At 40.3% G+C, this 24,147-nt stretch overlaps 2 protein-coding genes across 3 annotated transcripts; one reads left to right on the forward strand and one right to left on the reverse strand.

Moving 5' to 3' along the window:
• Positions 1-434: 434 nt before the first annotated feature.
• Positions 435-13,824, forward strand: pkp3a (plakophilin 3a). The gene is made up of 13 exons (XM_087843172.1): positions 435-747; positions 5,333-5,424; positions 5,841-6,586; positions 7,502-7,616; positions 8,057-8,261; positions 9,053-9,254; positions 9,627-9,744; positions 10,182-10,343; positions 10,438-10,617; positions 11,252-11,408; positions 11,587-11,782; positions 11,894-11,981; positions 12,787-13,824. Exons 1-13 carry the CDS (start codon positions 525-527, stop codon positions 12,826-12,828), a joined length of 2,526 nt encoding a protein of 841 aa, XP_087699298.1. The 5' UTR covers positions 435-524; the 3' UTR covers positions 12,829-13,824.
• Positions 13,825-14,335: 511 nt separating this feature from the next.
• Positions 14,336-22,572, reverse strand: sigirr (single immunoglobulin and toll-interleukin 1 receptor (TIR) domain). Of its 2 annotated transcripts, XM_006789190.3 has the most exons (10): positions 22,325-22,572; positions 20,572-20,835; positions 20,150-20,357; positions 19,931-20,058; positions 18,731-18,871; positions 18,499-18,642; positions 16,814-16,916; positions 16,457-16,607; positions 15,707-15,884; positions 14,336-14,771 (listed from the first exon to the last, which is right to left on the reverse strand). In XM_006789190.3, the coding sequence occupies exons 1-10, from the start codon at positions 22,392-22,394 to the stop codon at positions 14,602-14,604; spliced, it is 1,557 nt and encodes a 518-aa protein (XP_006789253.2). In that variant the 5' UTR covers positions 22,395-22,572; the 3' UTR covers positions 14,336-14,601. The 2 variants fall into 2 exon arrangements, with proteins under 2 accessions (XP_006789253.2, XP_035762976.2); XM_035907083.2 differs by lacking the exon at positions 18,499-18,642.
• Between the last annotated feature and the right edge of the window lie 1,575 nt (positions 22,573-24,147).

The raw sequence follows: 24,147 nt of genomic DNA on the forward strand, positions 1-24,147 counted from the left end.
GAAATACTCGAATACAATATTCAGCTTTATAGTATTTGAATAAATCTTCTTCATTTATTTACTCTATTTAAAAAATCGTTACTACAAAAAATTGAGTCAATTTAAAAACAAAACCAAAAAAAATCAACAACTTAACAACGAAACAAAAACGGAAGCTGACGTTTCCACAACCGTTTTAAAGAGTTGTTTTCATATTTGTCCCGGTTTCTGGTATTTTCCAGTGAAGTAGGGGGAAAATGCAATCAACTTCGCATGACTGTTTTGAAAAACCTTCAAATGGCTGCCTGAGTCAGCGAGAATTTGGATTCTTCTCCATCTTATCGGACTCTTATCTAAAGGGGGAGCAGCTCACCTGAGAATCAGGTAGTAAGTGTGACTCGTCTATGAGGCTCCACCTCCGGCTGCAGAGCTCGGCTCTTTCGGTGCGTCTGACCACAAACAGTTTGAGCTGCCACGACGCAGAGCGCAGGCACCCTGTCCGCGGCAGTGTGTGACCTATTTTTGCTTTCTTTTAACTTTTCACCATGAGTACAGTCGGCTCAGAGCACGTGTTTTTGACTGCTTTACAGCCCAACACTTCAGTCTCAACTTACGCCCTCCCGTCCGAGATCAAAGTCGGGAATGGGGGCTCCGTGTCTGACGACTCTGCGAAAGCGCGACGCGTCCAGCAGCAGATCCAGATGAGACTGGCGGAAAAGTCCACACTTCCGCGTCAGAATGGATCCACCTCACACTACGCCATGTCAGGTAAACATCAACGAGTTTTTAAGTCACTTTCACATGGAGTTACACCTACACTCTCTCACTGCTCTGCATTTCCGATTGAGAGCTGCTGTGCGAGGTGGTCTGTGTTCAGTGCGGACAAGTGGCGGAATTAAGTGTGACAATCCAAGTTTCCAGCCTGGCGCTGCGGGCACAGGTGCTCAGCAGTCCTGAGTGATACAGATGAGTTGTTAATCAGACCACTCAGTCCTGTGACCATGTTTCCTTTGGTCTTATTTGACGACATTATGATCTGTCACACTGACTCAGGTAGTAAACATGCCAGGTAATAAAAGCATGATCTTTATATGTCCAGACATATCAAACTCCAGCCAAGAAAGGTTTGGTTTGAGTTTTGAAACAAGACATATTCATAGAGCTCACGCTGAGCTATAAAAGGATTCATCTAAAGAGTCCAACACCCATAGGAAATTTAAAATGCTGACATTTAAGAGGCTGCATTCATTTTCTTTTACACTTTTTACTGTGAAAATTACCCAGATGATTAATCCCATCAATACAGCTTGAAAGAGAAACTACTTCCCTGTTGCTTCACCACTTGTTTATTTGACTTATAAAAAGAAACCTAATGATAAAATTAATCTATTTTTCTTTTGATTCGTTTTTTTCCTAAACTCTTTTCAGACCTCCGAGTCTGACTCCGAGCCAATAGTTTCAAATGCAAGAGTGACACTCAACTGATATGGCCAGGGGCCTGTGGGGTGGGGGGTGTTCTGGATGCTTGTCTGAATTCCTGTGGACTCATTTTTCTCGTCAGCTCTTCGAGGAATTTGTGTTTTGTTCTGAGATGAGCTCCAGACGCAGCCATTTTACTCAATGTCATGTCTCTGCAGAGGAGAAACGGTTAATGTGTAACAAGCCCAAACAAGTGCTCCTTTCATGAACTTCGCTGATAGCAGACTAAGGTGAAAACCTCTCCCCCCCTCTCCCCACCCGTGGGATTAGGTTTCAGGTAGTGCTTGGCTTAAAGGTAGGTGGGTTCAAGAGATACCAGAGGGGCTCGTGCAGCCCGTTCACAGTTGTTACATTATCATAACTGGTCCGTTGGAGGCATGTTGACACGCAAAGTCAAGGTGGGACTGTTATGTAAGCAGTGACAACACTCCCACAAGGGGAATGAAAGGCAATACTGAAGCGCTGGGAATTAGTATGATCAGTAGTTCAGATCAAATTTCATGATAAGACTTCAGTGAAAGAGCTGAGCTACTCATGCTCACAGTCTTGTCATGGCCTGTGTTTGCTCTTAAACCTCATGACTGCACACGTGACTGATGCATGAAGATACATGCCAGTGGCATTTGAGGCCAAAGCCCAAAGTGACCATAAAGTATATCATCCCGTGCATACCTTTGCACTCCATAATTTTCTGTGTGCGACCAAACTGCGAGGAGACGGCAGAGGAGCTTGACAGCTTGGGTTTTTGTTTACCTGAGCCTTTACTTGTCTGCTTCAGCGGAGAGAACATGACGTTCAGCTGCAGAAACATACGTGTCGGATAAATATGTCACTGCCTGCGTTTCTGTGTGCCATTCTTTGCCCTGGGTTTAGCTTGGAGGAAAACTTATTGTCATTAACTGTGACTTCATATTAATCATCTTCTGAAAGCATTTACAAGAGGCACATTCCTTACCACACAACAGGGAATGCTGCTGTTTCAGTGGTTTGCGGTTTTAGAAAAGTTCATTATGAATGCGTAAGTGTTTGCACATGGGCAAAACACGCACATGATTCTGCAAGGAATGTTTTTTCTACTTCGTCCCAATTCTAAAAACTGCTGCAGCTATGCATTTATGACAGTGAGTGAACAGTGTTCATGCTGTATGTGGTCAAGTCTCAGCAGAAAGCGAGGGTGAAAAAGGAAATATTTACAAGGAGTCCTGGCTTGATGATCAAAGTACATTTTTTTTGAGTGGCAGCAGAGGAAGGGAAAAAAAGTTTCCTCGCTGGAGGACTTTTCAGGGGGTGTGTTGTAACGGCTGTTGCTCTCAGGTGTGTTGGGTGTAGTCAAGGTAGAACGAGGGTCAGGCCCGACAATGTGTCTGGTTTTTATACCTGTGGTATGTAGTAAAGTAGCATAAAGGGCGGTCCAGCCCACCTTTCTTTACATATATGGTAGGTGTAAAACCGCTCAGGTTCAGCAGAAACATGCATGTAAAGTACACTAAGATACAATGCATGGCAACAAAAACACACCTGACCTGACAACCTGATTTTGTTTCCTCATTTGTGAAAAAAAAAACTGTTCTTATTACTTAGTGTTTTCAGGTGCAGTTTGTCAGCATTAAGCTTTTTGGTCAGCATGAGAAAAAATAATGTCTACAAGCCAGAAGCTCAGGTTTTGTACAGTTTTTTTGCTCTTGGATCAATATGATGTCATAAAGAACGGATATACCTTATATAGACATGTTTCAGAGACAGTGAAACATGTCTGATGAGACATCTCTGACTGTGAGCAGTGCAGCCGCACCCACCTGCATTTCACATCATTTGTCTTTGATGTGGGAAGTAATGAAAATACATCTTTACTGTACTTAAGTAGACTTTTCAGGTACGTGACTTGAGTCTGTATTTCTCTGACAACATTTTACTTTTACTGCACAAACATCTCTACTTTCTACTCCTAACATTTTGCTAAATGAGATTGTTTTTTTTTTCCAGTTTAAGACATTTTAGGGGAGTTATAGTTTCATGTCACCACACGCCTTCAAACATCAAACCAAACCAAAATGAACCTAAATGGAGCTAACAATAGCACAATAAAGGCAGTCCCATTGGTGTGTCCATCACCTGTGCTTCTAAAGAGCTCCCTTTGCCTTTATAGCACAACATTTCCGTCTGTACTTTTTATTTGTATTTGTACTTCTGCTTACATGAACGATCTCTGCAAGTTTACCACCTCATTGTATGAAGTGCAGCCAGGCGGAAATAAATAGTGTTATGGGAGAGGCGTTAAAACTACTCTGAATCAGAATGAGCGGGTTTAATACAAATCATTAGCTTGAACCTCATTTTAGATCAATCAAAAGTTGAGTTGAAGACATCACAGTTTGAAAACTGGCAGCTAGTTACTGTTTTATGACATGTTAGTAGTCCAGCCTGTTCATAGTTCATAGACTGTTACATAATAATAATAAATGTCCCTCTGCCACTACCTCAGTTTTGAAATTTTAGTTCATAAATGATACATGTTGGTCACCATTTTGATACCACTCAAGCATAATAAACACATAAATATCCCTTAAATTAAAATTTTCCCTACAGCCACCAGAAGGTCAACATTTATGACCAAATCCTTGCAAAACTAATGACTCTCCAATAAGTCATGGCTCTATTTTGTGTTTCAGTAAATGACAGGCTGCAGAATTAATTTCTTAGGAAGGGATTCTAAATCACATAAACATAATTACACCCATAGATGCTACTTTATAATTAACATAGTTTTGTCACTGACATATTCCCCTCTCAGCTCAGATATGTGGGTCGACAAACTGTTGCTCAAGCCTGCTTACACTGTAAATAGCTTGCTCCACGGCTGCTATCAGAGTCACCACTTGCCGTTTGAGTCTGGACGGAGAGCAAAAAAACCATTCGCATACTCTGTGTTTGCTGACAGAAACCTGCAAATGTCTTTGTATGTAGGACAGGTAACCGGAGACATCGGCCCTGCTGACTGGTCAGGTCCTGCTGAAATCAAACCTATGGGTTTCGGCGCAACACGACACCGGCTATTTAGACAGAAATGTCTTTCATGTAAAACATTGTTGTAAATTAAAGAGGCACACCTTATTGTGGGATTTTCGTCTGCGATTGATCCCACCCTAAAAGTGCCTTTTTTATGAGATGCAATATCTTCTTTGAACTTCTCTGCAATGCTGTTTTGTTGTTGTCATTTTTTTTTGGGGGGGGGGTTGCAATAATCACACTTGGCCTCTTAGAAGTTGCAAGAATACAAGTCAGCAGTTGATTCAACTTTCAGAATAAAAGTACTGTATAAATGAACTTCCCTTTTTGAAACATGGGAGAGTGTTTCTTAAGAAAAAAAGGGAACTTTTTCAACTATTTTTGTAGTCCAATCACTTCCTGCTGTCATTGTTCCATTTTTGTCCAGACCTGTTTAGAAGGGATTTTCTTTGACACTAGTAGCAGTAGGATTAGGCTAAAGATGAGCTGTTAAGTCATAAATCACTCAAATTACTGATTCCTTACCTTAGTGGAACAGCAGTTTAACAGAGACGTTAGTCACCAAGAAATCTCTTACGTTTCTGTATAAAACAGAATGATTATTATTTATTATTATATAAAGGTTCTATAAAACATTTTTGTGACTGTAGCTCAGGAGGTAGAGGACGTTGGTGGAATAGAAAAAGCTTTTAGAAACAAGTGGTTGTGTGAATGAGACGTGTTGTATAAAGAGTGCTCCAAAACGCCATAATTATATACAGCAGTTGTAATGTGTATAAATATATTTTAATGTGTTGTAATTATGTGTTATTCACTGACAAATGGTGGATTACATTTTCTTTTTTCTTTTTTTTTTGCTTCTTTTCAGATTACGGTGGTTCATCGTCAGTGAAATATAACACCCATAACCCGAGTTTCAGCTCTAAATCATCCTTCATGTACTCTGGCTCCAGAACAATCGTGAGTGGAGTGTTTCTCACTTTTTCAGCCCAATATTCACACACACAAATGATTAAACTGAGTCTTTAATCTAACACCAGACGTTATATTAGCTGGAAGCTCCCATCTTAAAAAGGCTGATGGCTTTGCTGACATGTCACGTAGGACACAGCATGTGTGGTATTTCACAGTAGGCTGTGATTAGATCAGCTCTGAGTTTTCTTGTCCACTCACTAGATTCCTCAATCTTAGTGATTAAATTCGAAAGACGCTGGCTGATTAATGCACGTCAGTGTCCTCGCCTTTGTTTCTATAACAGTCCCCTGAATAGATTTAGAAATATTTTTGATTCATCCAAACTTACAGTTCAGTGAAATATATTGAGTAACTCTCCTTACACATCTGTTTGTAACAGTAACTCCTCTCTCCACCCTCAGGGTCCGCAACTGTCTCAAAGGTCAGGCTTCAGCAGCCGTTCTGCCGCCCCAGACATGGCTGGGTTTCAGAGGATGAGTATGAGGAGTGGAGGTCCAGGTTATGCTGTTGGTGGGGGTGGTGGGGGTTTTTATCAAGAAGAAATGCGCGTGGGGACCATGAAACGAATGGACCCAGAAATCTCTACGCATTCAATGCAGCCAATACCAATGCAAATGAGGGGCTGGGCTGTCGACAACAGCGATGCTGGCAGTTTAGTCTCTGAACGTGACGGCACCTATGGTCGCTCGTATGCTCAGAGCGCAGTCAATGGCTACACCAGCCAGATGATGCAAGGAGGAGGCAGCTCGGGCTTTCAGTCAACCATGCGCCGATCTCTAAGCGGCACTCTTACCCGTGGCGGAGGGGTGCCACCAGGTGGGACAGAGATTGTCCAACAGCAATCCTTCAAAGGCCCGGCCCACCGCACCATCAGCAGGATTACAAACCGTAACCGGATGAGCGTGGGCTCCATGTCTGGAACCATGCAGCAGACGGCAGGTGGGAACATCTACGGGGGAGGTGGAGACACTGTGGACGGAGGGTTCATGATGTCCACGATGTCTGGCTCCCAGGGGAACCTAAGGATGCAGCGTCAAGGCACCATGTCCCGTGCCATGTCGGTGAAGAGCATGCAAAGTGTGGGCAGGGGCATGGACATCTACGACGGGCAGATGGAGTTGGGAGCCAGCATGGGCAACCTGAGCGGGTGAGAAGCTTTTCACATTCATAGGATCAGTGTTTTCATTGGTAGCACTGATTTTCCTGTACTGTACTGAAGTTTGTGATAACTGTATGATGTGGTGCAGGTCAGTGTCTGGAAAAATGCCCATATTTACATTTGATTGGTCAGGTTTTATTAGTCATCAACATCATCAACCTCAACAACCAGTGATGTTGGGTAAGAGGAATTCTAGAATCCTAGAAAAACAGAACAGTGATTGGTCTTTCTAAGAATTCAGTGTAGTTTAGTGTGTACTATATACAGGTCTTCAGTTTCGGCCCATCGTTTTTTTCTGTGTCAAAGAGAAAACTGAAAGCAACGCTAGCATGAAGAAAACTGGCATGAGTGTGATGTCACACAACTTTTAGAAATAAAAAAATTTAAGTGCTGATGAAAGGAATTGATGAGCTCAGAGGCATATTGATCAATTTTGAAGCAGTCCTTTAACAGAGGTGTCTCTCCACTCCTCTCTCTAGTCATCCTAATGACTCAGTTTGTTGTATTTGTCACTGACGTTCTTAGTGAAGGTGATGAACCAATGTGCTGTAAATTTCATGTGTCACTAAGTTCACAAGGGGAGTGTGCAATGTGAAAAGTGAGTTTCCTAAGAGCTGTGGATTGGGAGGTGGCTCCATAGTGGCAGGACTGGTTTCGGGTGTGGCAGCTCAGTGTCAAGCTTCACATTTCACACATCCCACAGCGTGTGGTTAGGGCGAGCTGATTTGCAGCACACTGTGCGATTTGGAAGAAGTTCAACAACACAATTTTGCACACAAGTAACGAACCGCCTGCGAATAGCTGTCTCTTTGTGTGCTACCAAACATAACAGCAGGGAAGTTATGTAATAAAGTGTTTTTTTTGAGTTCCTGTGTTGAATTTGTTTATTTGCTTCTTTGTCAGGTTGGACATGCAAACAGCAGTGCAGTACCTGACAGAGGAAGATCCCAGCCTGCAGGCCCTGGGTGCCGCATACATCCAGCATCAGTGTTACAATGATAAATCCTCTAAAATCCTGGTACTTTGCACTGATTAAACTCATGGTTACAATTCCTTCAGTTCTTTCCTCTGTGCTATTAAGAAACTCATTCATGAAAGTTGTTTTCCTTCAAGTGCCAGCATCCACTGATAGGTGTTTCACCTCTTCTGGTGACTTTATATAAGCTGGGGCTTCGGTTCTGGTGTGTCCTAGTTCTTCTTCTACTTTTTCTTCTTCTTCTCCATTTCTTAACTTGAGATAGTGCGGCAATCTCTTGTCGGCAGATTTAACTTCTCCAAAAAAAATTTTAAAGGGAATTTTCTGACTTTTTCAAGAATTAAATGACCCTTTCACATTGTTTCACATTGAAGCAACTCTCAGTTTTTATAATTTCATTTAGGTCCCTGTCCCAGTCCTACAGTCCTAGAGATTGTATAAATATCTGAAAATGCCCGACTGTTTTTTCCTTCCCTCTTTAGGTGCGTGAACTGGGTGGCATTGGTGATTTGGTGCAGCTGTTCAACAGCCAAGACCCAGAAGTACGGCGCTACGCCACTGGCGCCACACGCAACATCATCTACGAGAACCTGGAAAACAAGACGGCCCTGATCGAAAAGGATGGCATCCAAGAGCTCGTCAAGGCGCTTGAGGAGAACGATGATGAGCTCCGCAAAAACATCACAGGTATTGCAACGCATGCACCAGAGAAGCACCTAGAATATTGTTTTGGAGCTTTCCCACAAGATGAAGTGGCTACAGATTGGTTCAAGTCAGTGTGTGGATTTAAAGTGACCAGATTGTCAAAAAGAGCAGTCTTTGAAATTGATATTGTTCAAACAAACGAGAGCACACCGTGGAGATTTGCAAGGCACGGGCCGTGTCTGAATACACAGAGAGTTGGATGGGGAACTGCTGTCATGTCTATAGACTGTGTAGGTGAGGATGGGAGCTGTGTGGGCCTGTGAAGCAGCAGTATGTCAGCCGCCCCCTTTGATGAGACAAGACCTTGTCACTTTTTTCCTTTAAGCCACAACACAGAGTGCTAAGTAAAACGCCTTGGCATAGGGAATAACTTTTGCCTGTACTTATTAATATCAGTGGGCTTCCAAAGTGTGACAGCAGATGACAGGTTTTTGAATCATGGAGCACAATGTAATCCTCAAATGGATATTTTATTTTAATGGCATGTGGGGTTTTTTTTTTTTTTGGGGGGGGGGGGGGGGGGGGCTATGGTATGAAGCTATGGTGGGTTAAATAATTACTGTGAAATTGTTTTAAATTGGTTAATGTTCATTTAACTCACTGCTGGCCTGAAAAAACATAGTTTTCCCCCAATATTTTGGTTAACTGTTGCCATACTTCTTGAACTCAATCAATAAAAACATCCTGAAATCATATTTGAGAAAATCTGATGACAAAAAAAAGAAGCAATAGTATGCCTAAATACCCGTTTTTATTTGTCCGTATTTGTGCAGGTATCTTGTGGAACCTTTCATCCAAAGAAAACCTTAAGGAGAAACTAGCCAAAGCGACACTTTCTACACTTACTCAAAAGATCCTCACCCCCCTCTCGAAAAACGAGATGGGTCGGACTGGGCATACCGATTCACACACAGAAATCCCTCCTGAGTCCCCTTCCGAGACAGAAATCTTCTGCAACGCCACGGGATGCCTCAGGTGCACCTCATTTATGTGTCTTGCGTTTGCGGCTGCTACATGATTGATTAAAATGTATGCGTATGCTTTTCCTTTCCCATGACTGCATTTGCATTTGGCAAGCTTGTTTTTTCACACCCAGCGCTTTTTTGCTGATGTTTGCAAGAGCCGGCATTACTCCAGCCTCCAGTTACCTTTGACTCTATTCTGTTATTGCATTGCTGTATTAATATTTCCAATGAGTGGGTTTTTGGAGTATCTTGTGGTTTCGTATTACCTTTAATTTAATGGTGCATTATTGGTGCCAGAAGTCCTGTAATCTATATGTGCACAACACTCAATCTGACCTGAAGAAGTTCTCTGAAATCACTTGCTTATTTTCTGTGTTCTTAGGAATTTGAGCTCCGTGAACGAAAAGACCCGCCGGTCGATGAGAGAAACAAATGGACTTGTGGAGTCTTTGGTGAACTACATCACGGCCTGCCTCAAAACAAACAGAGCCGATGACAAGGTGGGTGAATAGCTAAAAAATAAGGAGAAATCCAGAGAAGGCAAAAAATAAAATACAAATTTTTTTACTAAGCCCCTCCTACCAGAGGAGGCGAGGCACTGCCACATGCTTCAATAGCACTAAAAGTAAGTCAGTGTTGACGTTGGCGTTCATGTGGGATTCAAACCCTGGTCCTCCAGGTGAAACCCTTCTCTTTATCTCTTTTCTAAAATATATATAGTGCTCAAGTTGGTCTGATAAATGACCTCTTACAGGCTTGTTTTTGTTGTTGTTGTTGTTTTTAACGCCTACAGTCTAGTTTCCCCTAAGACAACTTGAGTTGCAGTATATTATATATATTGATTTTTTTGTTTTTGTTTTTTTTTTGTCCAAAATCATACACAGGCCTAATTTCCTTTGTGTACTTATTTGTCTGGATGTGTGTATGTCTGTTCTAGGGGGTGGAGAATTCGGTGTGTATCTTGAGGAACCTCTCCTACCAGCTCTACGGCGAACTTCCATCTTCTGTTTTAGCCCGCATTGAACCAAACAGAGATCAGGACAATGGGCTGGGCGAATCCATCGGCTGCTTTACACCTCAGAGCCGAAAAACCAAAACTGTAAGCACGTGTGAGAATCGCTCCATCAGCAAGTGCACATAGACCATCCTGCACATCTTAATTCTGCCTTCTCCCGTATTTCTTTGACTGACAGAAAAAGAAGCAGTTTCAAATTTTAAATCAAGTTGCTAAAGCGCCAAATGGTATGGAGTGGCTCTGGCATCCTGATATTTTGAAGGTGTACCATGAATTGCTGAAAAAATGCGAAGCCAACTCTAACACCCGCGAAGCAGCTGCTGGAGCACTGCAGAACATCACAGCTGGAGACAAAAGGGTGAGCAGCAAATTCATCAGGGATTCAAATGTAGTAACCAAACACTGTATATAAAAGATGTAAACCGCTACAGTGGCATCACCCAGCATCCCAGAGTGATGGGAATGCAAGTTGCATTAATAAAGAGTTTGTTGTGTTTAATCCAATAAAGACGTTCAGAGATCAAAGACGAATAGAGTACATCTTATCTTAATAAGGGCCAATTATCTAAAAGAAAAGTAAAACAGTCGAATTTCACTCACCAAAATGAAATAAAAAGTTTTCTTGGATGCACTGTAACACAGAGAAAGCCAAAACTGCTTTTTCCGCTAATTCCATTAAAAATGTTTCCAAAGGAGTCGCTGGTACATACAAGGCCAAACTGTCCGGATAAGGGACTAATGTCAGCCGTAGTTAAATTTTTTGTCTTGTACAACTGAAAAAAAGACATCACAGTTACGGACATTACACATATTACAAGAAAGTGCTGAGTAACACAGTGATAACATCATCACAAATCAAAGCACAAGCAACACAGAGACGCAGGACTCGGTATAAAAGATCTCTAACAATGCAAAGTTTACAAAGGTTGTTTGATAATTAGCTATAATTAGTCCATCTCATACATTAATTGCTCTGTCTCTTTAACTTGTAGTGGCCTGCGGTGCTGAGCGATATGGCTTTGGACAAAGAACGCATGCTGCCAACCATCCTAGACATAGTACCTCGTTCTGCCAAAGATGCAGAGCTGCGTTCGCTCACAGGTTTCCTACGAAACCTTTCCCGCCATACCGACAATAAAGACGAAATGGGTCAGTCTTTTTTTCTTTTTTTTTCCTCTTCCCCTTCTGTAGAAATGTTGATGTCTCTAAGACACAGAATATAAAAACCTAAACCGTTGTCTTTGCAACATTTTAAGAATTAGTTGATTGTCAAAATTGATTTTCACATTTCTTTTTATAAGACGCTAATTTGTATCGGTTTATTTAGCCAAAAAGACTGTGAACACACTGGTGGATAAACTGCCTATGGATGGAAAACAGAAGTTTCCCTCCAGCGAATCAGTGGTCAACATCTGCGGTGTTTTCAATAACCTGGTGACTGGCAGCATGAGTGCAGCCAGAGACATCGCACAATTTGATGGCCTGACAAAACTGATGGGCATCTACGACTCACGAGGCAGCAGGTTGGAACATTTTTCCAGACTCCTGATGTTCAGTTTTAATGTTGCTATCCAAAATTTTTTGTGTGAAGTCATTTGTATCATTTAATGACCTTGGATGAAATATTTTTCTAGCCTTGAAAACAATAAGGCATCCACAGCAGCAGCCACAGTTCTGTCCAACATGTATCATTACAAGAAGCTGCACAGACAGTACCAATCGGTAAGAGATGGCTTTGACCTCTGCACTTCTAATCATGACATGCAAGAAAAAAATCAATAATATATCAAAGATAGAGCATTCTATTCTATTCCTCATATATTTAGACAAACACCAATCTTTCCATTTTCAGTTTACTATTTTTTTCCAAGCATTTGACACTTTAAAAAAATCATTTTAAAGAGTTTCCTGACCTCTGATTTGAGCAAGAACAAGGAGTTAGGTCCACACAAAAGTGAATATTCATTGAAAACAGTTTCTTTTCTCGCCGCCCTCATTCTTATCAGCTTGTGTGCATTTGTGTGTACATGCACATTATGTCTGAGTGTGAAAGAGTGAGAGTGACGGGAATTCTATGACGAACTCTGTTCATTCTCTGCAAAACTCTCTCAGTTAGATGACACGTTTAACACCTCACACTGCTACTCTTTAAACACACATGCACGCACACACACACACACAAACTCACGCGAACATATCCAGTCAGGCAGGTTCAGGGCTTGAGAAGGATAAGGTAATTTTACTGCCTTCTGCAGATCGCAGCTTGTCCCACCCAAAGGTGTGGCGTACAGCTTGTTTCTTCATGAACTTGTTCACACAACAGGAAACATGATTTAATGTTGGCTTTGACTAGAGTTTTCATTTTATTAATCAGATACGCACTCCATTGCGTTACTGTACATTTTGCGTAATACTGTAAGTACAAGAGCACAGATTAAACATGATCTTAAGATCACGACAGGTTGTTTTTCTGTGTTTTGAAGTATATTTAATATCATAACATCTTGTTTGTACCTTTGTGCTACAGAAAGGATTCACGAAACAGTATCAATCAACGCTATTGATCTAAAGCTGAGGTAACTTGGGACAAATTCAATTCTACAACAGCGAACAATCCTGAAGTCTACCAGCACTCAGTGGCAGAAATCTATACCACGGTAACATCTGCTCTGTCTTCACCTGCAATCATTTATGTTATGGATATCAATACACAAGTAACGGAGGATCCATCCAAAGGAAATGTCAGTGGGCATCGATGCAGTGCAAGAATTTATGGATTCTAATACACATATTTGCACCTTAAGCATTTACTCTCTTTGTTAGATCACTGTATGCGTTTTATGTATAATCAGGGATTTATTTTCTGTCACAGAGGTTTTAAAGCAGTTGATGGACAATCTGATGGACACTTGTGCCTTAGGTTTTAACAAAACTCCCTGTTTTGTCTCTCTCGTTTACGGTTCAGATGCAAGATAGCCTTGTTTTTGTAAATATTGCTTTTTCTTTTGCATAGAAATGACATGTGTTTGTTTTATAGACAGCAGTCCTTTGTACTCGTAGTTTTCAGATGGATGATGTCTGTTATATTTGAATGTAAACCATAGATTTATAGAAACTTGGATGTAAATAAATCAGCTTAAGGGGGGGGGGGGGGGGGGTGTCATTTAATGTGGAATTTTGTTTATACATATGTCTATTCTTATGCAATGTTGTTATAGTAATCACTGTTTTTCTGGTGTAATTAATGGTGTGTGCTTAATGCTGGGGTGGCTTGATTACTTGTTGCAGGACAGATGAAACCAAGTATTTGTCATTTTAGCTATTAGCTGTGGCAAATTGTAGATGTAAATGTCTTTCAAACCTGGATCCATTGTGCTGTAAATCTATTTTGCAAAGTCTATTGTATAAAAATTAAATCCCTGAAATGCAGCAGTTGCTGCTCAGTGGCATAAATGGTAACCTTGTGTTTCTGTGTGGGCAGTAGAAGACACTTTGTTTGATGCTTTTTGCAGAGGTGTCATCTGCATATTTAACATCTAATAAAGAGAAACATTTGGAAATGAAATTACATTTTGTTCGCGTTTCTTTAGCGTGTGCGCACAGCACCATTTGCTGCCGAAACAGACTGACACCAACACTGTAAAATGCCAGCCACACCCTGTTTGCATATTTGTTCCTGCTCAGACAGGAACGATACCAGACCTTCCCTGCTGCACCCTTATTTAGGCTCTTACCTCAGTGCAGGACCTCCATGAGGAGAGAGAACATCAACATTTACAAAGGAAGAAAACCTTGTGATTGATTTCCAGTACGTGCAAAACTTCAGCTAAACAATCATATTGTGTGGGAGTCCCGTTCCTTCACCTGACTGGGAAAAAAAGCATATTCCCTGGATTCTCTGGACTGATATGTGATCTGTCATGTGTATGTTTTTGTCTTTGCCAACTATTTGTTTACTGCCAACTATAAAAGGAAGATCGAGTGCTTATAAATTAAAAAAGAAAATCCTTAAGACACCGTCATTACACTGTCTTCTGTTGGAGACTAAAATAAAGATCAACAGGGTAAATTGGCAATCAATAAAATATTTATTGTACACACACTCTTAATTACACTTACGTCCCTGAAATACTTCAGACAATTTCTCACAAAGTATGTTACACATCAGTATGAAATGTAAAAATGCTAAAAATCATTTATGGCATGTAGAAACAGAAAGCAACACACTGATTTTAATAACACACTGTACAGAATGGAAACATAGTTGGCTACACGATGCAGAAAACAAAAAAAAGACGTGCCGACAGAGATCTCTACAGAGTGTCGAGTTTTAGCGTGTGAATCAGATGTCCTCAGCGACCAGGCAGTAGAAGTCTGAGCGTGCTGCGTAGTTGCGTGATCCCAGGTCCGAGATGTCGATGTCAGAGGGTTTTGGCTCAGCTGCTGAGCTGGTTGCAGCGGGGAGCACTGGAGCTTTGCAGGACAAAGCTTTGTAGACAGGGAGGCGAAGACCTGCGACACAGAGAGGAGAGCGATGCAAAATGTCACTTTCCCCTTCTTTGGTTTGTATTGATTAAATTGTGTGGTGATTTTTTCTGAGTGTACAAATAAATTTTTTTTTTTTTTTTTTTTTTTACATTTTTACTGCAAAGTAAAAGGAAACTATTGCTTTGATTTTTTATAAATAAAGACTTAAAATGGGTGCTGTCTGCCAGGCTCTGTCCAAAGTTACCATCACTTGAAAAAATCACCAGCACTAAAGCTTCAACATGAGCAATTGTATGCTCAGCTCTTTGTGGCTAAGTGTAGTGGCTTTTTGAAAACTCATAAATCCAGACCTAGGACGAGTGTGTTTATTACTCTTTACCTTTGGACAGACCCAGCCAAGTTGTTTATGCCATCACAAAGTTAAACTAACCTAAGCCAAGCCCACCATCATTTGACTGCAGCGCTTTGTAAATAGTTTTAATTCTTGCATCTAACTTCATGGAAGAAAACAAACTAATGAACAGTTTTTAACTCTTAAGAACGAAATGAAAGCATTCTCATCAATAGTGAAATGAAAAGTAAATATGTGAAAGACCATTGTGATATGATGCCTTAGTTATGAAGTTAAGTATTAACTATAGCTTAGTCAGTATTTGTTTATTCAAATTGGGCACTAACTAAGTGAAATGAAGAGGGTTTCGACTCTGACATGTTTTTTTTTTTTCCTTTTTAAGTCTTTCAGGTTGAGACTTGTATGAAGGCTGGAACATTTTATGTTGCACTCTTGTGACAACAAGAACAAGAACTGCTGAATAGTTGATGATTTGCATTACTGGATCAAAGTCATTAACAGGTGCTTGTTAAACATGTGAATGCTTGCCTCAGTATTTTTTCCAGATATTAAAATTTAAACATTTTCATGTGTGTTTCTCACACAAAATCTAGACTGCACCTCTTACCCAGATCACCGGCAGGGTCCGTATCTGAACGGCAGTCCAGGTAGTCCGGCTGAAGGGTCAGCATCGGGTCTTTGTCATCCTCTAGCAACGTCTGAGGGTCACCGGCAGACTCCTTGTGGAAGACAACACTGCGAGGCATTGCTAAAGCTAGCTCTTTCCAGAAGACAGATGAAGGCGTCTGTGCAAACACAAGCACAAAGACACCAAATAACATTCGTCCCAGCAAGTCAAGCGAACCTTCTTAAGTGCAATGCTATAGTTTTAATTTCATTTTGAATTGATAAAGCTGCTCATTTTTGACATCAATAATGCATGATAGCAAAGTGAAAACAAAGATGTTTCAACTTTTATGAAAGACTTTTATGAGGGGGGGGGGTTTCTCAAAACTTCTGTAAAATAAACACTAATTTTATCAGTATCATTATTCTAGCCTTGAACCTTCCAATAAACCTTTGAGAACATAGAAGAACACAAAAATCCTCTGACTTGTAACTGACAGATTTCTATCTGCACTGTTACTCTGTTATTGTCTCCTGTTCCTGGTTTTCCCTGGTTTGAAGTGGGCGGTGCTACGTTTGAAAAATGTAATGGCATGTACAAATGCAAACCAATCATTAAAATTCCCCACATTTTAAACCTAAACATCATGACAACCAGTCAAATCTACCACACCCACAGTGCCCTTCGGATAATGTTAGTCGAAACTATCCATCATATTAGCAAGGAAACAACATATGGCTGGAGTATTACCACAGAGTTGTGTCTCCAGGTAAGTATGGTGAGGCAGTGCTGGTGCTCACTAAGCTGCTGTTTGACCTCTGGCCTCATGCGCTTATACTGACCATCCAACAAGATGAAGATGGGCTGCTGACACAACTCCAACAAGTGCAGGAGGCCTTGTCTAAAAAATACACAGAGCTCCAGTTAAAAATAGGTACACTGCATATTGGAGCAATTCTGCCCTCAAGTGGTACGATGTAATAATACACAAATTATTACATTTGCTTTCACACTTTCATAACTTGGCTGTTTGCTATATAAATACAATATCATTTTTATTTATAAAGCAAAGTTTAAATAGTGATATTTCTGTGTATTCCGTCCTACCTGAAGTTACTGGAACACCAGTCCTGTTCAAGGTAAGCATAAGAGAGCAGCACGATGAGGCGCCGAGAGCGACTCATGTTCATTAGGAGCTCTGCAGAAGGATCTGAAAACAGATGGTGCAATTAAAAAGGCAAAAATTAATGTTTTTTACACGACTCAGTGCAGAATATTAAGAACACTCTTACTGTTTCCATAAACATTAGGAGGGTAAGTAGCAGCCATGTGCTGCTACCTCTAAAAAAGTAGAAGAGCTGCATCTCAGACTTTGCAGGCCTCAGTCAGCATATTAAAGGTTAAAGTTACAACAGTACAAATAGAAAAAGACTGACAAAGTGTGGCTTGTTTGGAATGTTTGAAAAGTTGCATCTTAGCAAACCACAAGACTTCTGGAACAATGATCTGTGGACGGCCAAGACCAAAGTGGAAATGTTTGGCCATCATGCAAAGCACCAAATACAGTCAATACCAAACATAGCATATTAGCACAAACACCTCATACCAACTGTGAAGCACGGTGGTGGCGGGGTGTGATTTGCGCTTGTCTTGCAGCCACAGAACCTGGGCACCTTGTGGTCTCTGAGTTGACCAATGGTGCTGAAGTTTATTTCAGTTTTTAGTGACTAATAGGCTGGCAAGGCTAGCACAGAGAGCTGACCAGTGGATTTGAACTCATAACCCTTTTTCTGTTTCACTTCTAACATTTCTAACTATTGTAACACTGTATGGTCTGAGTGTAGTTAACCTCCTAAAACCCGAACTCTTCCATGGCATGCATTTTTAATTTCTCTTTGATATTTGGGCATATTGGGACCTGATGAATGTAAAAACAAAGAATTGCCAGATTTTTTTTGTTTTACCTGATTTTTGTTCCTGACAAAAATGAGATGCACATATGAGGATATTTGTTTAAAATTTCAATAGAACAGTGGCAGTATAATGTCCTCGTAAGTGGATATCAGGCCTTTGTAAAGCAAAATTTAGTATTTTGGTCTAGACAACCCAAAACGTGATGTCCACATATGTGGACACCAGGTCCTAGGAGGTTAAAGATGAATTTGACTTCTTCAATTTCACACATTCCTGAAAGATGTGAACTCAGACAGTCAAAGACAGCTGTTATACATTAACTCTCACTCTGTCTACAGGTGTGACAGGCAATCTGACAGAGAGTGAGACGTATATTTTTGGTCTTTTTCTGACAGGGACAACTATCTGACTGATTTTCTATGCTTTATACGGAGTGCTGGCTTTCAGCACTTTAACCATATCTAATCACATATGGGGCAATCTGTCTGAAAGCTAAAGCCTGGTATGAAATTGGGTCATGCAACAGGCACAGCGGTAAATATACAAGAGAAAGCTTGAAAAAGAAAAGAATAAAGGTGCTGCAATGCCCCAGCTGTGCATAGACGAATACTCACAAACTTCAATGAACTAAAGCAACAAAGAGTGAGACGAAACTCTTGCACAACGATGTGAGAGACTGATAAACTCATGAAGAAGTTATTGCTCTGATGTGGTTCTGAAAATTACTGATTCAGAGTGTCCTATAAAAATTATGTTTTTCATGATTGTACATTTCAGTGGGTTACTTAAAATTATATATGCTGATCATGAAGCAGGCATGAATGAGGTAAGCAACACAGAAGCAATAGTAGCGCTGCAGTGTGGGAATATAATCATACCTGCACCAGGTAGTATATCGTTGTCATTGAGGTGCACTTTGTACCCATTTATATTTTCCAGGTGAGGTTTGAGTACAAAGTTGACAAACTTCCTGTCATAGTCATTATTCACATATGAGATATAGGCGTCATATAATTTCCCATCTGAAAAGGTTCAGACACAAACATCCAGGTGTTGTTAATACAAAAATATCAGTGCGGCAACTTAATTTAAATTCAAGAGAGGTCTCACCATTGAGTTCATAGTCTCCATATGAGTTCTTGTACCAGAGTTTGATGTTCAGGTGGCACCTTGAGTAAATGACAGCAGCTAAAGCCAGGAACAGGAGGAGGATGACGGCTGCAATAACAGCACCTGTGTGACTGGGGCTGCCTGAACATATATACCAGAAACAAAAGGAAAATCAATGGAGAATATAAAGGTAATACTCCAATTAAAAGCTTTTATATTATACAACATATATAGTGGCACAATTTTTTATATATAGTATATTTGAGACTGCAAGTCAACTTTTGGAGGGAAAATCCAAGATAAAAAAAAAGCAGTTTTTTCAATTTAAATGATTAAAGATGTATGATATATAATTATTCCACCCCAGAAAAAGAACAGCTCAAAGAATTAAAAGCACAAAATTACCATTATATTTATAGAGTATATGTGAATGTCTGACCACAACTGCACAGAAATAGTTTCTTTCCTAGTCTTTGTTTTTTTTTTAAATAACAATGATGTATACTTTATTGATCCCTGTGGGGAAATTCCTCTCTGCATTTAATCCATTCACCCAGTGAAGCAATGGGCAGCAGCGTGTAGGGACTGTACCTTGCTCAGGGGTACCTCAGGGTAGCAGTCAGTGGATTCGAACCCCCAACCTTCTAATCATGGGGCCACCACTCTACCTACTGAGCTATCCCTGCCCCATTTTATTTCATTTTATTCTTACCATGTAAAAAAAAGTAGTTACTGCTCACAAAATATATGACTATAGTGCTTTAAAGCATCAGTCTGGACCTGAACTAACTCATTATCAAAAATTAATCAATCAAGACAGAGCTACACAAGCATATCAAGTCAGATTCCTGTGTTTGTTGAGTTTGATGGTCCTGTGTAAGCACTTTAGTCAGTCTTTAATATTTAAGTTTGCAGAGAAAGGGCTGAAAATATAGTGTACGCTTAAACTAACTTCTTTTAGCTGCCGGCTGTGTCCAGAGCAGTACATGCAAAGCCTAATGCCATCCACTGGAAGTAACCCACTGACTGTGGATCAAAATTTCAAAGAACCCCATTTAAAAGAAAACAAACTACCCTTAGCTGAGTACATGGAATTTCTCCGTTAAATAGTTAGTATTTAAAGAATATGTTTAAATATGGAAAATAGACCCATTATGTATCCTGAATAGCCTCAACTCCTATTTGAGAAACTTTTTTTACCTAGATTCTTCAGACTGAAGTCAGCAGAAATGTTCCTCACTGTGCAGCTGTACAGCCCAAAATCTTCCAGCTCTCTGAGGGTGATCACTAGGAAGCTATTTACCATCAGCTGGTTGGCACCGGGAGACCTGATATAGTTAGACAGAAGATTAAGCACAAGTCTAAACACAGGTACATTATTAACTTTCGCCAAGCTAATTTTCAACGGCTTCAAATCACCATGATGATGTGTTCAGCGAGGAAAGTGTGTGGTTATTGAGGGGATGACCATCTTTACTCCACTGCAATGTGGTGTCACATTGCTTCTCTGCTGGGTCCCAGAAGAGGAGAGCAGTGCAGTTCAGTTTCACAGTGGATCCCACATTTTCCCAGAGTGTTGTCGAGCCCCCTTTAGGTTTAAATTCTGGAGCCTTGGAGCACTGAGACTCTGTAAAGACACACAGCTGTTATCCATGTTCACTGCAAGATCTCCAGACAATAGAGGCCTTCATGCCAGGTAGCACCTGAGCCTGTTACTAGAAGGCATGCTGAAACAAAATACCTGTTTGCAGGTGTATCCATACACATACACAAAAACTCTACAGCAGCTCATTGATTTTGAAATAACTTCATTACTCTAGCACACTGAAACATTACTTTACCTTTAACTAGGAGACGCACAGTAAATGTGACCGTGCTGTTGCTCTGTTGCTTACAGGTGTAATTTCCTTGGTCTTCCAAACTTAGGCTGTTAAAGTCCAGGTAGATTTTGCTCTCATTTGTAGGGAGCTGCACGCAGTCCTTTTGCCAGGTCAGCTGTGTTTGAGATGTGCTCTGAACAATCTTCAGGGGGCACTGTAGTTGATATGGATGCCCGACAAATGCCGCCTGTTCTTTAAACCTACTCTCATCCACACAAGTTTGACCTTCGTAGAGAAGAAATACAGAGGTTTACTTAGGACAGAGTATTAAGTCCGTGTCAGTGCATTCGTATCCCTAAGATAAAATCTGTAGGCTACACCTCAAAGTATTAAAAGACTTAATATTTATATTTACATCTAGATTCAATTAATTTTATGAATCCCCAAAAGGGCAGTTAGTTTGCATCTTACCCACACAACCTATTTAACAGTCAAATTCACACAGCCTACACTCTTTAAACACTACTCACAAACATTGTTCCAGTAGAAGACACAGATCAACAAACAATGAAGTTAAATAAAAAAAATATATAAATAAAATAAATTAATAGATTAACAAGGAGAAGTGTTTAAAAACTAGCAATCATAGATAAATTAATCTAAATGATCCTGTCAGGGTTAAGTGATCAAATAGCTGAGGGAATTGAGGATTTTTGAGTATCCCTTTGTTCTACACTGTGACTTGAGAGCAGCTTCCTGAAATGAGACCACAAAGCATACAAAACATGATCAGGATGGTCAATACTGTTTTTTCCCCTCCTTTATCCCCTGTTTTTTCCTGATCCGGTATCATGTTATGTAAGGTAACATGACACCACGCACTGTTGCATCACTAAAAACTGAATCAGATGCCCAACAATCTAGTATGAATGGGATTTATGTTACTTTGGCCCATAAACAAACCACAAAGTAATAAGGCTACAGTATTAGCACAAATCTACTCCTGATGCATGCTGTATGATCAAATGGATGCAGGCCAAAATCCCCCGAAACTGGCTTTACTTCCTTTTAAAGAAACATTTTGCATACAGTCTGTGCATACAAGCAGCTTGCACAGACTCTGTGGAGCGACACGACACTGTGTAGTTTTTAGGGCCTGCAGTAAGAGGTTAATGATGTATGAAGGTGAAGTTGTTTACACTTTCACCCATGAAGACGATGAGCAAAGGAGTGTTTACCTGATTTAGATTAAAAATAATAGATTCAAATAACAATAATAATCAAGAAAAACACCAGCGTATTCAGTGTAAACAAATGAGCCCTACCAAATTAAACACATCGGATAAACTAATGTCAGCTGCTGCTCTATTAAATCCTAACCTGTCGGTCAAGTTGGTCAGCACATGCGCACATTGTGACGTTAAGGAAAAACCAACAAATATTCGCTCCTCCTTTTGACTTTTCCTCCTTTTCTTCTCTTTTTTTCTTTCAACCCATCAGGGTCTAAAGTCCGTTTCTGGTCTTGTTGCCGGGCAACAGCATGTGACTGCGTGACAGTGACATGCGTGCACGCAATGACCACATGTGCATTGACCTGGTATGTTTAGCATACTCATCAGCATCTATGACCGCGACAAATAGTTTATAATAAAAACGCATCCACAATGAATACATTGAATACAGCCACAGCTCCCAGCTGTGGAGCTGTTAAGCAGGTGCTCCAAGCAAACTCTAAACCTGCCCTTAAAAAGTGATAAGTAAATAACACCCTTACCGACTGCGAGTAAACCTCTGTCCCATAACCCGGAGCACATCAAAGTGAAAGCCACTAAAATCACAGCCATGAGCGGGCAGCTGTTTCCCTCTTCCTCCGTCCTCAGGTGAACACTGAACCGAGTACAGAGTTTTCTGTTTAACTACATCACTAAACCACAACTTTCCTGGCTTATTATTACAAACAGAGTCGAGGCGGATATGCAAACGACAGCCTTGCGGTTCACTAACTGCACCTGGAAAAACCTGAAGCTCTCCTGCCGATTGGCTGGCCCTTGGTCATGTGACGCACACACCGACTTTTACCTGCCTTGCACTTTAACTTCCTGTACAGGAAGAAAACTGGCTAAAAAGGATGTATGTTAATACTGTAACAGAGAGAACAGAAACCAAAATGGTTTATTGTCAACTTTTTATTTTAGTATTGCTGTTTAGATGTATGACACCTAATATACAGGCGCCATCTGGGCCCGAGAAGCTCTGGCAATAGAGATTATGAATCTCTAGATTTTGAATGCCTGGTAAAATAGAAATTAATAAACACCTACATAATATTAGTTGTTTATTAACAAAGGGTTTGTAAAAGGTGCGTTGAATTACTTTGTCACAAGTAAATGTATTACCTAAAGCTTTAAAATAACTTTTTAGTACAGATAAAATTTACAGTATTTGACCCCTTCACAATTTCCTTTTTGTTTTTCTTTTTTTTGTGCATATTTTTCAGACTTCTATTATTCAGACCAATGACTGTAGAAAAACAGTCATTGATTCAGACCGTAAAGGAAGACAAAGACAATACAAGCAAGTATTTGTAATAACCGGTGTTTACTTTTTCATAGCGCTGTGAAGGCATTTTGGCCCACTCCTCTTTGTGAATTTGTTTTAATTCAGCCACACAGGATGGTTTTCAAGTATAGATAGTCTGTTTAAGGTCATGCCAAAGCATCTCAATCAAATTTAACTTTGGACAGCTACTCATCCACTCCAGGTGTACTTGAGCTTTAGGACATAAACTGATGGCCGGATGTTTTTCTTCAGGATTTTCTGGCAGAGAGCAGAATTCATGGTTTAATTTCAGCAAGTCTTCCTGAAGCAGCAAAGCAGCCTCGGACCATCACTTTTCCACCACCACATTTGCTGTTGGAATTATGTTCTTTTTGTGAAATGTTGTGTTAGTTTTATGACAATTGTAACGGGACAAAAAGCCTCCAAAAAGTTACACTTTTTTCTCATCACTGTAGAATATTTCCCAAAAGTCTTGGGATTCATCAAGATGTTTTTTGGGAAATGTGAGGGAGGCCTTTGTGTTATTTTTGGTCAGCAGTAGTTTTCTCCTTGAACTCCCCTGGATGCTATTTTTGCCTCTTTCTTATGGTTGGATCAAGAACTTTGACATTAACTGAGCCAAATGAGGCCTGCAGTTCTTTTGATTGCGTTTGCATTCTTTTGTGACCTTACCACAAGTCTAAATGTCATAAATAAAGTCATTAGTGAGTAACTAAGTAAAATGTTATTTTTATAGCACTGCAACCTTTTGCGGCTGAATTTACAGCGAGGAAAACCAAGACAAGGTATGTTGGAAGCAAGAGGCATTTATTTGCCCGTTTAGCTCTGGCTATGACAGTTACTCACATGTCAAGCCTTCTCACAGCACAAACAATCACACTCATCTGATGACAACTGGCAGCATTAAATACTCGCAGCTCTTAAGTTCTAAACCAGTTTTTTACTGTCAGGTAAAATTGAGGTTGAGGTTTTTCAGATTCTAACCATCCACCAACATTCTACAATACACAATTTTATTAAATAAATATATACATACAT

The sequence above is a fragment of the Neolamprologus brichardi genome, chromosome 7, assembly GCF_056152115.1.
Source record: "Neolamprologus brichardi isolate AB-2024 chromosome 7, ASM5615211v1, whole genome shotgun sequence".
Lineage (NCBI taxonomy): Eukaryota > Metazoa > Chordata > Actinopteri > Cichliformes > Cichlidae > Neolamprologus > Neolamprologus brichardi.

Bases quoted from the DNA above. Each gene is read 5' to 3' on its own strand.
- sigirr (XM_006789190.3), bottom strand. From the start codon at position 22,394: ATGGCTGTGATTTTAGTGGCTTTCACTTTGATGTGCTCCGGGTTATGG. The intron at 20,836-22,324 runs GTAAGGGTGTTA...TTCTCTACGAAG, and splicing joins CAGAGGTTTACTCGCAGTCG to GTCAAACTTGTGTGGATGAG. The intron at 15,885-16,456 runs GTAATACTCCAG...GTGTTTGCACAG, and splicing joins CCTGGAGACACAACTCTGTG to ACGCCTTCATCTGTCTTCTG.
- pkp3a (XM_087843172.1), top strand. From the start codon at position 525: ATGAGTACAGTCGGCTCAGAGCACGTGTTTTTGACTGCTTTACAGCCC. The intron at 7,617-8,056 runs GTACTTTGCACT...TTCCCTCTTTAG, and splicing joins ATAAATCCTCTAAAATCCTG to GTGCGTGAACTGGGTGGCAT. The intron at 11,982-12,786 runs GTAAGAGATGGC...TTTGTGCTACAG, and splicing joins TGCACAGACAGTACCAATCG to AAAGGATTCACGAAACAGTA.